Source organism: Mus caroli, unplaced genomic scaffold (assembly GCF_978045245.1).
Source record: "Mus caroli unplaced genomic scaffold, Mus_caroli_1 scaffold_3, whole genome shotgun sequence".
Lineage (NCBI taxonomy): Eukaryota > Metazoa > Chordata > Mammalia > Rodentia > Muridae > Mus > Mus caroli.
The window spans coordinates 36,729,097-36,745,392 of NW_028227258.1; the positions used below are offsets into that span (position 1 = coordinate 36,729,097).

The 16,296-nt window shown below is 44.0% G+C and overlaps 1 protein-coding gene across 1 annotated transcript in view; it reads right to left on the bottom strand.

Annotated features, from left to right (window-relative positions):
• Positions 1-16,296, bottom strand: part of Sec24d (SEC24 homolog D, COPII component) — a 109,146-nt gene that overhangs the window by 3,477 nt on the left and 89,373 nt on the right. The window contains exons 14-21 of the mRNA XM_021157473.3: positions 14,957-15,073; positions 14,106-14,276; positions 11,494-11,590; positions 11,245-11,390; positions 7,686-7,824; positions 6,933-7,051; positions 3,255-3,434; positions 1,235-1,426 (exon numbers count right to left, since the gene is read on the bottom strand). Coding sequence (XP_021013132.1) covers positions 1,235-1,426; positions 3,255-3,434; positions 6,933-7,051; positions 7,686-7,824; positions 11,245-11,390; positions 11,494-11,590; positions 14,106-14,276; positions 14,957-15,073 — 1,161 coding nt within the window. The remainder of the gene's footprint in view (positions 1-1,234; positions 1,427-3,254; positions 3,435-6,932; positions 7,052-7,685; positions 7,825-11,244; positions 11,391-11,493; positions 11,591-14,105; positions 14,277-14,956; positions 15,074-16,296) is intronic.

A 16,296-nucleotide genomic window follows, 5' to 3' on the forward strand; every position in this document is an offset into this window, starting at 1 on the left:
TCTCTTTCCCTTCTTTACCAAATTCTACAGTGTTCCACCGTTAAAGAAACCACAAGGGCTGATTCCTCCAAGAGTTTCTGCCCTTTTCATTTCCACGACATCTGTTTAGCTTGTAAACAGCACAGCTGCATTTGGAGTTCTTCAGTTAAGAAAGACAGGATGCTAATGCTGCCTTCTCAGTGAGAAGATACCAAGATGCAGTCACTCTGCCTGTGAGTTAGCCACCATGGTGAGGAAGCACCCCATAAAGTAAGGCTTCAAGTCTTAGGGAAAACTACAGCCACGGTATCTCATAGTTCTGAGGAGGGCAGAATATTTATCACTGTTACTCCATCCCTTGTGTAGATTTTATGGAATCATCATGAATCATTTGATTCAAGAAATAGTATTATGCATAACACAAGTCTCACACATATATCCCAGAGTGCCAAATGAGTCTATTAGGGTCTTAGTTTTGTTTCATTTTCTTGAAAACTAGTGAGGAGGTGTGTTAATACAAGCCCAGGCCCAGGATTCCCTGTGGCTGAGAGACCCACAATCTCATGTGCACTGAGGGCTTACAGGGAAGTCTGTGCCAATGTTAGCTCTGACATTAGTGCCAAGTTTCCTAAGATATTTTGAAAACAGATATGTGTATTCACTTCTTTATCAACACATGATTTCATTTGTCATGACTAACAGAAGAGAGGGTTTAGGGTGGGATTTGGGACACAATCTGTTTTGTGTGGTTTTTATTTTGTGCCTCATTAATCTTAGTATGAAGCAAAATATCTATGAAGGATTCTGAATGTTCTCAAACAGGCAGTTCATCAGCAAGGATGAAGAAACCTGAGTTGAAAACTAAATGCAGGTTCTACCCCCGACCTTATCACCCACAAGAACCTGCCTCTGGCTTCACTAGTTCATCAGGAGCACACTGCTGCTGCAGTGTGTGTGTGTGTGTGTGTGTGTGTGTGTGTGTGTGTGTGTGTGTGTGTGAGGTCCTCTGCAAGGACAGCAAACATTCCTAACTACAAGCCATCTCTCCATCTCTGCATTATCAGTTTCTAGTGAAGCCCTGTTTAGGTTAACACTTCAGTAAATTACTTTACCCTTTCTCATTTTTATTCATCAAAATACGATTCTCATATCGAGCTATATAAACACACACTGTTTTTCTCCTTTGTATCATAAAACTGCACATAAAATCAAAATTTATATTTGAGGGTTATCACAAAAACTGAAGAATACTTGCCATATCTGTGTTGATATGTGCAAACGATGGCACATTAAATATTCCCTGAATCAGCTCTGGTGGGCTGCCCACTCCAAACCATAAGAACATGTTCAGACCATTAGCCAGCAGGAATATTCCTTCTTCAGAGAGTCGGGACTCGGAGCAGCGGACGGCTGGTGGCAGTGCTGCGCTCTTCACATCTAACGTGTGCTGTTTGGGCAAAGTCAAGACACTCAGAACTTGTTCCTCTGTTCCTCTCTCTTCTCCTTCCTTCCTTTCTCTTCCCCTTCCCCATAGTTAATTAAAACTTACAAGAACCTCTGCCTTGTGCAGCTAGTGGTCTTTTTGAGGGAGAAAGGCCGGTTGCATAAAATAGGACGTGCATACTTGTAGGTGCCTTTAAGAGCTGTACAGGAAGTGAACGGTAACCAGGATAAGTGTCAGTGTGGGGCGGGGCTATGAAGGCAGCTGGCAAAGGTAGTCGTGAGTAAGGCTACCTAAGGAGGTGAGAAGAGGTTAGGAGCTGAGCCTGGAGAAATGAAAAGAACATTCCAGACACACAGAAGCACATATGCGCAGATCCTGAGGTAAGAGCCTGAGTAGGGTGTTGAGGATCTGCAAAGAGACCTGTATGGCTGTCACTATATAAGAGGACAGAGCTCAGAAAGGGGGAGAGAAGGCTAACACTGGGCCAGTGATGCCCTGGACTGGCCTGAGGGATAGAACGCAGGCAAGGAGGTGCTTCTCACAGGCTGGACTCAGTTTCTAACCCATTGACTCACCCACTGTTGACAATCCAATTTTATGTGGCAACCGATCATTTGAAATAATTCATTTCTTACCCTCATATCCATCGAAATAATATCCTTTGTTTCTAACACAATTTATCACTGGCCACATCACTACTTGTGGCAGGATTTTCTCTGTCTAATTAATTTAACTATTAGTGCAGCAGGAGGCCTGTGATTGCACAGGGAAAAGGGAGGTGGAGCTAAGAGTTGCAAGACAGGGAGCAACACAGAAGAAAGAAAAGGAAGCAAGATTGAGGACGAACAGGATGATTCAGATTCCACATGGTTTTATATAGCCACAGGTAGATATAATATCATATAGGGATAGAATAATTGGCGTAACTTGTCTAAACTAGGTGGGCAGCTTGTATGTACCATTATCAACTGGCCCTGAATTTATTGTGTGGGCATCTTGTATATTGAGAATTTATTGATATATAAATCTGACTGATTAATTATAAGCTTCTAGAGTTTTGTTTTACTGGGTTAGTGGAATGTGGGACCGCCAACCACAGGGGGTTTTTGGCTGAGAAGGTACAGGCGGTACTGAGACAAGTGAACTGGAGCTGGGAAGGGCTATGGGGGCTAGCTTAGAGACAGAGGATTAGAGACAGGGGCAGAGAGAACCTGGGTGTAGCACGGGAACTTGCCGTTCTTTTTAATATTCCCAGCAACAACTACAAGTGCCTACTGTCTGTTAGCACTATGATCAAGGAGGAGTTGTACACATCCCACCAGGCAGAGTGCAGGGCTTTCAAGACGTTAACCACACCTCAATAGAGAGAAATGCGTTGCCATGGGAGCCACTGAGGACACCAGCAGCTAGACTCTTGCATGGCATGAGTACCCTCAAGTATGTGTTCATCTGTTAGCCTCTGACTGCACACGGTGACTCTTAGTCACACATTATAGGAAGACAGACCACACACGCCCACACAAGATTCCCCCAGCATATGTAGAAGTGAGTGGTCTTCTAAGATGTGGAATTCGGTTGAAGTCTTCTGGCACCAACTTGTTTATAGACTTCTAAAAGGGCCTACTTAATGGATTACTACCACCTTGAGAATAATGCAGAAAGGAAAGGGACCTGAACAAGCCAGTGAAGCAGGACTCCTTACACCCTTCCCCGGCCACGCTGAGCACATGAGCATGCTGCATGCTGGAGAGCTTCTGCTACGGGCCCAGGCTGCACAGTGCTGACTCCAACACATGCTTCCCTCCCGGACATCTCCAGGGCCCATGCTTACGATTGGCAGGAGCAGTGGATAGAAGAAGAGCTGGGAGTCAGCCACACCCATGGTCATGACCAGCTGCCGCTGGTAAGCCCGCTCATCAGGGGAGATCTCTGGTCTGCTGAGCAGCACACAGTTTTTCAACAAACTGTTCATGTACACAGGCAGCACCTTCATGGAATCTGGCAGTATAAGCTGAAAGAGAAAACACTTGTTTCATGACTGTTTCCTATTTTTACCTTTCTCTCTCTTTGTATACCTGTATATGTGTGTGTGTGTGTCTGCAGGCAGGCAGGCCAGAAGACAACTTCCGGTATCATACTAGCATGGACTTCCATTTCCTTTGAGACTGTCTCACCAGTAAAGCCAGCTAGCAGAATGGTGAGCCCCAGGGACCTTCCTGTGTCTACTTCCCCAGCATGAGACGACACGATCACACCCCTCTATTGTGCCCAGGGTTTTGATACCGGCTCTGGAGATTAATGAGGTCCTCATATTTGTGAGGCCTGGGCCTTGCTGACAGAAATCTTCCTAGCCCTTTAGCTATCTACCTTTCTAATGAAAAAAAAAGTGTGTGTATGTATATGTATGAGTGTATGTGTATGTGTGTATATATGTATGTGTGTGGGGGGGTTGGCGTGTATTATCAGAATCCTCCAATCCTCAATGACAAGAAAAGCTCCCCTCAGGACCCTGACAGGATGCATTCCACATCTTATACCCTTCCTTCATATGTACACCTTCATATCAGAAGTCTCTTCTCATATTCTGCTGAGTAAGAAGTATAACAGTATCAGAAAATTGTTGCTGATTTAGGCAAGCACATTCCACAGTGTTTTACCTCAACATCTGATCTCACTTCAAGGCACCAGAGTGAGTAAACAGAAGATGCAGGAACTGGGACACGGTCATGATCCAGAGCCAGCGGCCCCAGTGCCATTTCTAAGCAACTTGTATGAAGAATACATGCTCTTGGCTTCACAGACAGAAGTGCATATTTACCCTCCCAACATCCTGGAATTTTACTCACTGCCTCAAGTTAACCAGGAATATTCAGGTTGTTTATATATCCATCATTTTAAGTGCCACAGCAGGGTGAGCTTGGCACTTATGAAGACAGCTCTACAGAGGCTGGCTAGAGAGGGCTGGGTTGTACGGACCAGAGGGAAGAAAGGAAGAGAAACAGGAAAGAAGGCTGATGGAGGAAAGCATCATTAGAGTGGAAGAAAACAAGAAGGAAGTGTTACTAATGTCCCTGAGGTTAGAAGGAAAGTGTGTAGCCACAGATTATTACTGTAAAATCTCCCCTGAAATTAGTGAAATTACCCTGGAGAGCAAGGGTTAGGGGAGAGCCAAAATCCATCCAACCCTGGTTTGACCGAGTTTGGAAAATGTTTTGCATTTTCTAACAACAAAGCAGTCATGAACAAAAACATTGGCAATTTTGTAGTTAAAGTCTCTGTCTTTTTTTTTTTTTTTAAGAGGACTTCACTGGCATTTTAAATAAAAGATTTACTTTATTTTAAGTGTGCAAATGTTTTGCTCCAATGTATGTGTGTGCGGTACATGAATTTCTAGTGTTCTCAGAGGTCAGAAGAGACTACAGGATCCCTTGGAACTGGAGTCCCAGATGGTTGTGAGCCACCATGTGGCTGCTGGAGATCAAACGCAGTACCAAGTGTTCTTAACTGCTGAGCCAGCTCTTCAGCCCCTCGTTTGCCTTGTGAGGAACATTTCACTCTCAAATAATACGAGTGGCTTATTAGCGTTCCTAAAGTTAATGAGCCCACATATGTAAACCAGAACAGTTACTGGAACATTCTTCTGATGCTTCTCACGGCAGAGCCCCTGAGTCTGAGTGGTTCCTCCTTAAATGTCATAGCCCAGTGGCTTTGGTAACTGCAAAAGCAGTCCACACAGGTCCGTTACACAATCAAGGTATGTGTCTTGATGGTCTGGCTTGGTGTTGGGGTCTGGATCTGGAAAGTGTTCTACAGACGCAGTATTGAAGGCTTGGTCCTCAGGTTACCAGTATATGGAGGTGGGTGTTGGAGATGACTGGATCTCCAGGACCCTAGCTTCATTGGTGGTTGAAGGGTGCCATGAAAGGCTCAAATGGAAAAGGACAAATCGCAATTTCAGAGAGCAGGAATCCGCTCTATTGCCTTGCCCTGAGTAAAACAAGTGTCTCAATGGTTTGCTCTACATTTAAGCCATAAAAGCAGGTGATTGGGTGTAGATACAAGTCTTCTAGCTTTTAAACCAGAATGAGATAGCAAGTTTTACTTTTCCCCCTTAAACAAGCAAGATCGTTTTTTTTTTTTTTCATTTAAGGTCTTTAAAGGCAAGCCATTTTAATATTAGCAAATAAACTTTGAGAGAAGACACTAACTGTACCTGCTCTGTGTCAACTGATCCTTCTGAAAGGAGAGCTACTCCAGAGGCAGAAGAATGTCTTCCAGAAATCCAAGATGGGTAGTGTGGATGGCTGCAAAGTGCTCATGACTCGACTCCATCCAAGATGGAGTCCATAAGCACCTGGTGGGATCACATGACTCAAACAAGCACACTTCCCAATTCTGCCTGTCTGGCTGCCTGCCTTGCTTTTCTTATCCCCTTACCTTCCTTCCTTCCTTTTTTTTTTTTTTTTTTTTTTTTTTTTTGGAGTCAGGTCTCATAGTGCTGAGGTAGGCCTCAATAACCTGGACCCCTGATTCCGTTCTCTGTTCCCTCCCCAGACATATAACCAAGAGAACTGACCAGCCATGCATAACTGTCAACACAGAAATTAAAAGAATGGGTGAATAATCACTTCGGGTAGCCCAAAGGGGACTTCCCTGTAAAGTGTGGTCTAACAAACATTTGCCCTCTTCTCTCAGCTGGTAAATTTAGATGGCCTGTATTCTCTTCCTGCTGGCAGCTTCCTCAAATGTGGAGTAACTACTTTAACAAAGAATTGGAAAAAAAATTTCCACTAGTTGCTCACAGAATTCGTTTTGAATCAAAATCAGCCAGCTCTTCAGGATCGCACAGTGAAAAGTGGCAGCTAACTTTCCTGACACAGGGAAGCCGGTGATGAGAGGAGATAAGCAAGGCAAATGGCTCGAGGTTTACCTAAATGTTCAAACCACTTCCATGATGCCCAGAGACACTTGTTTCAAAGTAATTAATACTGTTTAAGCTGAGACAAGAGGATTGCCACACATTCAAGGAGTGCCTGGTCTACACAGAGAGAGGCAGGGCAGTCAGGTCTATGTAACTTTTAAGTGAAAATAATTCCATCATCTATGCTATAACATATTTACCTTTGAAAGAGCCACTGTTATTAATACCATCAATTCATGGCAACCTTATTTATATGCCTCAAATATATTTAAGTATTCACATTTTACAACGAAATACCTAGGTCTGTATACAAAAGGGAATCCGAGCATATTGTGACATTTCTCTGTTTATAAACAGTGTATTTGTGGCTGTCTCATTTTTTTGGTCAGACCCTGTAAAACCCAAGTTTCTTTTTTGATGTTGGCTATAAAGAAAGGTACATAAGTGCAGGGTCACCTTCCCCCCACCCCACCCTAGCCACACCCTCACTTTCCTTGGCTGCAGGCTCTCCTTGAGAGCATCTTGGAACAGCAGCTGCATGCGTGCTCTGCATTCGCTGACAGCTCAGGACAGCAGGGACCTCCTCACCTGGCTTGCTGCCGACGGACTCGCACAGTGCTTCCGGTAACACGCCAACATATGGGCAGTCTGATTAACTAGAATTTCCCGGATGGTCTTCAGAGGCTGGTTCAAAACTGCCTTAAAAGCTAGAAGCATCGAACCGCAAACAGAAAAGACAGAAAGCTTTAGAAACCGATCTCCTTGAATAATAACAAGGAACCAGTTGCTGTTATCTTCGGACCAAACAAGGATAACGCTCTCCACTGCTCCTCTTTTGACTAGTGTGATCTAGGCAAAGAGGGACACTGGTCTACTTATGGCAAAGGGTTACAGCGACCCATATTTATCTTGAAACGACTAGAAATAGAATTCCATACACAGAAAAGACAGAGCAGTTTGTTATCTCCCCAGGTCCTGACTTCTGCAGGCTGGAAGGCTCTTTTCCATACCTTAAGTATAGGCTTTCAGAAGGGCAAAGAAATCACCCATCCTGCTTCGTAGTCATCAGGGCTCAGATAATCAAGAGTGGTGTAAGTCAGCAGTGCTAGAGAACACACTCACACTCCTACATTACACCTCAGACGCCTCACTAGCAAGAAAACTTAGGCTAAATCTGTGTGGCCTGACCCCGGAGAGTCTGGTCTCCCCCATTATGGCTAGAGGAGATGACCATTCTCCAACCTTCGATTTCACCGGTTCTTGTAGTATTTTCCAGCTTCTAACTAGTTACCCAATGAGTCTCAACTGACTCGCCGAGCTATGAGATTAGCAAGACGCTACCTGACTTGGCAAAGAAGTTGATAAGGGCATCTGTTTCACAGCTCTTGTACAGATCCGCTAGCTGGGTGCTGCAGTTTAAGGCGAGATTGTGAATCCGGAGTCTTCGCTGACCACTGATGGTCGTGTAGAGCACAGCACACTGCAGAAACAACATGGAGACCTGGGTATTACTGACCAGACCCAGCCAAGCTAATTTAATCCCTCTGGAGTGTATAGAATCATATGTGCAGATGAACTTTTTTAAAAAATTCCCAGTGTCTCTGTTACTTTTCAAGATTGAATGATAACTGGGGGAAAGCTAATTAATTCACTGTAACATTTCAATGGTTTAAGCGATCAAGCCAGTCACGTGTAAATATCTGTGCACATTTCACACTGACTTGCATTTCACAGATTTTACTACCATGGACCTACGTCCAGAAACAAAGTTGGCATGCATGCCTAGCTCTGCCCAAGATCACGTCCCATGAAAGAGCATAGCTATTTTTACAGTGCACTCACATCTGCTGGAACACAGCCACCACCTAGGCGCCTGTGATTCAAAACCTAGCATTAGAACTCTGCTCATCCTAGGTCAATCTCTCCACCCTTCCAGTGTAAAGCTGATGTTTGAGAACTAGGAGCTTTAAATCGATTTTTCTTATTTTATTTCTTTAACTGACATTTACTCAAAGACAGTCCTATCCCACTTGCTTATGACATAATGCTTAGCAGAATCCCAGAGGCTACACTGTGACCCCTATATGCTGACATTCTAACCCCCCAGCCCTGCACCTTAGAATAAGACTTCACTTGGAGGTAGGGCCTTTTGTTTTCTTTTTTGAGATTTCTCCCTCCCTTTCACAACATCTCTCCCTTGCCTTTCCTCTCTCCAAATCCTCCCATTCCATTCACTCCTCCGCTCTCTCCTTAAAACCCATGGCCTCTTATCTCACTAATTGTTATTACATGTACATATGCATGTGTGTGTTATTTTTTTTTATTACGTATTTTCCTCAATTACATTTCCAATGCTATCCCAAAAATCCCCCATCCCCCCCCCCCCCACTTCCCTACCCACCCATTCCCATTCTTTTGGCCCTGGCATTCCCCTGTATTGGGGCATATAAAGTTTGCAAGTCCAATGGGCCTCTCTTTCCAGTGATGGCCGACTAGGCCATCTTTCGATACATATGCAGCTAGAGACAAGAGCTCCGGGGTACTGGTTAGTTCATCATGTTGTTCCAACTATAGGGTTGCAGATCCCTTTAGCTCCTTGGGTACTTTCTCTAGCTTCTCCATTGGGAGCCCTGTGATCCATCCAATACCTGACTGTGAGCATCCACTTCTGTGTTTGTTTGGCCCCGGCATAGTTTCACAAGAGAGAGCTATATCTGGGTCCTTTCAGCAAAATCTTGCTAGTGTATGCAATGGTGTCAGCGTTTGGAAGCTGATTATGGGATGGATCCCTGGATATGGCAGTCTCTAGATGGTCCATCCTTTCATCACAGCTCCAAACTTTGTCTCTGTAACTCCTTCCATGGGTGTTTTGTTCCCAATTCTAAGAAGGGGCACAGTGTCCACACTTTGGTCTTCATTCTTCTTGAGTTTCATGCGTTTAGCAAATTGTATCTTATATCTTGGGTATCCTAAGTTTTGGGCTAATATCCACTTATCAGTGAATACATATTGTGTGAGTTCCTTTGTGATTGTGTTACCTCACTCAAGATGATGCCCTCCAGGTCCATCCATTTGGCTAGGAATTTCATAAATTCATTCTGTTTAATAGCTGAGTACTACTCCATTGTGTAAATGTACCATAATTTCTGTATCCATTCCTCTGTTGAGGGGCATCTGGGTTCTTTCCAGCTTCTGGCTATTATAAATAGGGCTGCTATGAACATAGTGGAGCATGTGTCCTTTTTACCGGTTGGGACATCTTCTGGATATATGCCCAGGAGAGGTATTGCTGGATCCTCCGGTAGTACTATGTCCAATTTTCTGAGGAACCACCAGACTGATTTCCAGAGTGGTTGTACAAGCTTGCAATTCCACCAACAATGGAGGAGTGTTCCTCTTTCTCCACATCCTCGCCAGCATCTGCTGTCACCTGAATTTTTGATCTTAGCCATTCTGATTGGTGTGAGGTGGAATCTCAGGGTTGTTTTGATTTGCATTTCCCTGATGATTAAGGATGTTGAACATTTTTTCAGGTGCTTCTCTGCCATTCGGTATTCCTCAGGTGGGAATTCTTTGTTCAGTTCTGAGCCCCATTTTTTAATGGGGTTATTTGATTTTCTGGAGTCCACCTTCTTGAGTTCTTTATATATATTGGATATTAGTCCCTTATCTGATTTAGGATAGGTAAAGATCCTTTCCCAATCTGTTGGTGGCCTTTTTGTCTTATTGACAGTGTCTTTTGCCTTGCAGAAGCTTTGCAATTTTATGAGGTCCCATTTGTCTATTCTCGATCTTACAGCATAAGCCATTGCTGTTCTATTCAGGAATTTTTCCCCTGTGTGCATATCTTCGAGGCTTTCCCCCACTTTCTCCTCTATAAGTTTCAGTGTCTCTGGTTTTATGTGGAATTCCTTGATCCACTTAGATTTGCTCTTAGTACAAGGAGATATGAATGGATCAATTCACATTCTTCTACATGATAACCACCAATTGTGCCAGCACCATTTGTTGAAAATGCTGTCTTTTTTCCACTGGATAGTTTTAGCTCCCTTGTCAAGGGCTGTTTCTCAATAAAAGTTTACCAACATCAAATCTAGATTAGATGTGCTTTTCATGTAATATGAAATTATTGTTTTCTAAGCACTTCAAATTATTAACTAAAAGAAAACCAGCTGGGCGCCTTTAATCCCAGCAGAGGCAGGTGGATCTTTCTCAATTCAAGGCCAGCTTGGTCTGCAAAGCTGTGTACAGGACCACACAGTAAGACCCTGTCTCAGGAAACAAAATCAAATGAAAAAGCAAAAGCAAAATCCATTCTTGACTATGAAGCCTTATACCTTATAGGTATCTGGCCCATGCCCAGCCTCGATATTATCCCTGACTTCCAAACATAGCTTGTTCAGTGCCCAGTACTTGGAGCTCTTTACTTTCATCCAGTAACTCAAGGTTAATGCCTCCCTAACAAGTTCTTCCAAGACCTAAGCCAATTCAGACGCAACCATCAGCAGCTTCTTCATGTTTATATTCCCCAGTATAACATTGTAACATATAATGTTACTTGTATGTATGCTTTCTGGCTTGGCTGTCTGGCAGTGGACAACCAATTGGTGTGCTCTTGCATAGGGAAGAACGTGGAGGTAGTATCTTTAAAAGGGCAAATTAACTAAAATGAACTAACTAGGGGAGGGTCACCTGACTACAAGAACCTTGGACACAGCCATGTCACAGAAGGCAGTTTGTTGCTGCCTGACCCTTCACCTCGGTGGCCAGGTCATCGACCGCTGTGCCACATAAGTAGCACCTATTTACTACCTATGGGTAAGCCACACGCGCATACTCTAAGGACTTGGGAGAAAGAGTTCTGTTAGGAAGAGAGGTGCACGTTTGGCGGCTTAGTCACCTGGATCAGGGCCCCGACATCTTCACTGAGCTTGTCATCGTGCTTGAACTCCACTGTCACGGCCTTATCGCAGTCGATGGCCGCCATTTCCACATCTGTGGTGTTGTTCATGAATATTCCACCAAAGAAATCAGTGGCCCTGAAACCTACAGCAGAGGGACAAAGGGAGATTTGCCTCTTGAAATCTCGATGTTCTTCTACGGCACAGTAACTGTGCAGAAGACGTGAAGTGGTGTGTGTGAGGATTACCTGTGCTGGTCCTAACCCTCATGATAGCATCGAAGCCGATTTTCTTCTCAATCTCATTCCGGAGGTCGCTCAGAAACCTTTGGCTATCCGAATGTATCTACAAGACAAAGTGTGATCAGTGGCCACCAGGTGGCAGTAAAAGACTCCAAATAATGTTACTTTTAACTCATTGAATGTCACTTTTTATATTTTGATTTAGCATACTTACAGGGATATCTTATGTACATCTATGACCTTATGAAAGTACATAATCTTTGGCAGTGTGACTCTTAAGTTTTAATAAATAAAACCCTCACCTATTTATTCATCTTCATAACCTTTGGATGGGAAGATTATTCATTTATTTTGCAAATGAAGCAATAGCATAAGCAAGTCACTCAAGGGTCTAGTGTTAGACACAGGGAACACTGCGTGGTTTAACATAGTCAGTGAAGCTGCAGAAAGACGCCGTAAGGGTAGTGGTGTAGGTGAGGGGGTGTCTTTTATTTGACCATATTCATAGTCTGAAGCTCAGAGTGCATACAGGGTCTAGAGGATAAAACACTTCTCTTGGACTTCTTGACTCCTCTTTAAAGCCTATTTACGAAAGCTGCTCACCGCCCACACCTAAGCAATACTAATGGAGTCCTGGATCATGTGCTACTGAGCTGAGATACACCGAAAACATGACTCTGCTGACAAGCAGCAGCCAATGATGTGCCTCTGACCTGGTCAGATGGACTTTTATAAGATTCTCAACATTTCTGCTTGACAGGCACAGAGAGGTGCGTGTGTGCACGCACACACACACACACAGATACACACAGACTCTTGTTCTCAATCCCCCAAACAAAGAGAAGAGGAAAGGAAACAGGCATCACAGACTGTACTCATAAAAGATACTTCAGGTACACACCAGATGCCTGGCTGTGTTGTTTACACCCAGCAATATTACTTAATGGAAGATGCTATTAAAATGTTTACTTTTAAAGCTAATACATAAATGCTAAGATATGGTTCAGTCTACAACAATGCACGTAAAAGCTCATATCCAAAATAGCACTAACACTGATTATAAAATACTATGTTCCTTATTGCAAGAGGTCTCTCCTATTAGACTATGACAGCACTTCTTTTTTAATAGCACGATGAAATCAATAGTATGCTTTGGTATACTGACAAACAAGTAAAGGGCTCATATCGAAAGTTATGTAGAACTAGCACACTACTGAAACATAAGGGGATGAAATCAATAGCGGTGACATCAGTGCCCTTGCCAACACTGCCCTGGACCGCTCTGCACCTAACTCACTTCAGGGACGATAGCTTCACTCATGTGGGACCCCAGCGCTACCCTAGCCAGGACTTTAAGGTTTCTGATCAAGTGTATATTCCTCACCAGAGAATGAGCTGAGACAGTTGCACTGTGCCTCAAATACTCAGAATTCTGCCCAGGTGAATGTTTGATTTTTTTTTTCATTATGACCTTATATTCAAGTGTATCTGTATACATATGTTTATCTAGAAGCCTTCAAAGGGTTCTTAAAGCTTTTTGGAAAAATGTATTTCATTCTCAATCTTTGGTCTTACTTCAATCTTAGTTAACTTCTAATACAAATATACAACTGGCTGTTGCTTTATCACTCATAGGCAAAACCAGGCTGAGCATTTGTCATGGTAGGGAAACCCCGCTCTATGATCAGTTGCCCTGTGACCTGGCCGGGCCCCTCCTCAGGAGAAGGCAATGCCCATTCTCTGTGTCTAAATTTAGTAAGACTGACGTCACGGCACAACTGTCCACAGGAGAAGCTTGTGACTGTGCCTATCCTAAACTGGGGTGTATGCCTTGGCCAAATTCAGGGGAGGCATGTTAGTCCAATGTGGAAGAGTCGAGGGTATAATGAGCTGAACCTGCCTGAGATTTCATCAAATGAAAACAAACATGCAGTTATGTCTTCAAATATTCTCTTAGGCATCTCTAATATAAAGTAGACTTTCCCCTACAGCAAAGTACATGACTTGGCTAATGTGAGCTCAATGTGTAGCTAAAATCCGTGGGAATCCAATCAAACCCACGTGGTTTCACATTGCTTGAATTTACTTTTGCTAGTTGTCCACAATAGGACATAACTTTCTTACCCCATGATCTAAGCATCAAACTTAAACTGGGCTGGGGAGATGGCTCAGCCCTTTAAAACACTTCTGCGCAAGCCTATGGACTTGAGCTTGGTCCTGAGACTCATGTAAACAGGAGACAGGCACACAACAACAATTGGATGTGGTAGCTCAAAGCGGTAATCCACAAACTCCTAGGGTAAGACAGGAGGCACAGACAGAAGCCACCAGAAAGCTTGCCAGGCAAGCCAGCCTAGGGCAGTGCCCAGTGCCCGAGTAGTAGAAACAAGGAAGATTCTACCCCAGCTAGATGCAGGAGAGAACTGACTCCTGAAAGTCCTGCCCTGCCCATCTGAAGCAACACATGTGTACCCACATATACTCAAGCCCCCACCACACAAACACACACATGGGGCTGGGTGAGAGACAGCACCAGAGAAAGACAAGGAGAAAGACAGAGACAGACTCAAGACTCAAACCAGAAAGGAACTGAGAGGAACAAGCAGCTTGCCGCTTACCTGGAAAACATTGTATTTGTAAAGAGTTCCTCCCGTGAGCAGAGGAACCAGACCCAAGGAAGCCACATCCACAAACTGACTGGGGAAGAGGAACAGAGTCACCGAGCAGCTGTTGGCCACACAGTCTTTGGCCAGAGATTCGTAGACAGCTGTTTGGGGCTGGAAAAGTATCTAAAGAAAACAATGAAAGAAAATAAAAAGAAAAGCCAACAATGTATTAAAAGCCATTTAATACAATATTTTTTGTATTAAAATTTAAGTTTCTATTAATTTTTTTAATTAGGAATTTTAAATGAGAAAAATATGTAATGTTTCCCCTCTGTATAGGTAGACTGGGCAAATGAAATAGAACAGTTGCTTGCCTTCGGGTTATTTTATACTCCAATACCCTTACTGGAGCTGTCCCTACCCCTGTTGTCAATCTACTGTCCTGCATGCAGCTCTATAGATTGGATGGTGTTGTGTGACTAAGGTGTGTGCATTCAGTCAGAGGCTGAATCTTCTGTCAGCATCTTCCGTCAGAGGCTGTTCATGGCGGCCATCCTGTCTCAGGTTGGGGCAAAGGCTTCTTTCAGCACTGGGTGCCTTTGCTTCATGACGAGTGTCTCGTCCTCTGGTGAGTGAGGTCATGGGGCACCTGTCTTCCCTCTCCACTTTTCTCCTCTTCATGCAACCCCCACCTCCATTTCCCTAACACTCTCATAGATCACACATGGAAGACGCCATTTGATCATCTATAGGTATGTTGGATATCAGCTGCTTCAGCAACGTGAAATCCTTCAGTGGTTTACCGTTGAAAATACTCATGAAGAGCTTCAGCAACACCTCTAAGGCTAGCTGTCCCCACGTACCTTCTCTTTGTCTGTGTTCACCAGCTTTTTGTCGTCTCTGTTCTTGAGCTTCCCCGGTGCTTCGGCAGTAGGCAAAGAGGAATGGAAGATGAAGAGCTTCCCCGGGCACTCTGCTGCCTGCAGAAGCACACACAACGCTGTGGGTTAAGATTCTGTTCGAAGAGCATCATAAACATGTGAAAAATGGCACCTCGCTCCAGTCAGCAAGGTAACAACGGAAACAGAGAAACAAAGTACTGTTGGGGAAGAGGACAAAGGGGACCTCTTGTACGTTGTTAGGAGGAATACAGATCAGCCAGTCAGTGTGGAGAAGAGTGTGTGTGGAGCGGAAGCAGAACCACCATGCAGGGATGAGCTTTCTGAGTAACGCTGCCTGTAGACCGCCTTTACAAACCGGACTTCACCCAACCTGTAACCAAGCTAATAACGCGCTTGAAGGTCACTTACGACCACATAGTCAACCTGCTTACAGAATTAAGTGACCTTTGATGAAAACAGTATAACCAATCTGATGAACTGCCTGACATACACGCTCTGTTTCTCCTTGGTGACCCATGCATGCCACAGACTTGGACAACATACGTGTGGGTAAGATGTGGTGGCCTCACCTACTGCCTTTCACTGGAAGCAGAGAGATACTGAAATCAACAAATGGAGTTATAGAAAACAACAACATGGAAACAGAGACTAATAACATAGGATTGTGGCTTTGTGTGCTGTTCTGGGTCAGTTCCTCTCTTGTAAGACTCCTATAAAGACCGATTAAGTTCCTCTGTCCCTTTGTTACCGTATTTGCTGTATTGTTCAGCATGTAGAGAATGGTCTTTGTTCAAAGAGACCTGATGAGGCCAGGATTCTTCAAATCCAATCAGGCTCACTCTTGGGTAAAGAGGGCCAAGGGTTAGTTTCTTTTCTTAACTGTGACACTGTCTCGCCTGATAACAAAGATATAGTACTTCTGGATATACAGACAAAGTCCCCCTAAGGCCACCGCAGTGATACCTATCAGTCTAGGTGTTCATCAGTAGGTGACAAAGGACATGGAATACACACACATGGGATTTACTCTGCCATAAAGCAGAGTAATGAAATCACTTGCAGGGCAATGGACTAAAGTGGAGATCATCATACTGAGTTAAATATGGCAGACTCAGAAGGACAACACGTTTCCTCTCACCTTTGGCTCCTGTGTTTTATATACACACATGTGCATATGACCTGCTAGCAGAACAGATACCGGAGAAAGGAAAGAGACTAAGGCAGGAGAGGGAAGAGGGGATGCTGGCAAAATTCCACCCATTCAGGACTGTGTGCAGTGAGTATACACCGGGCAAGCATTG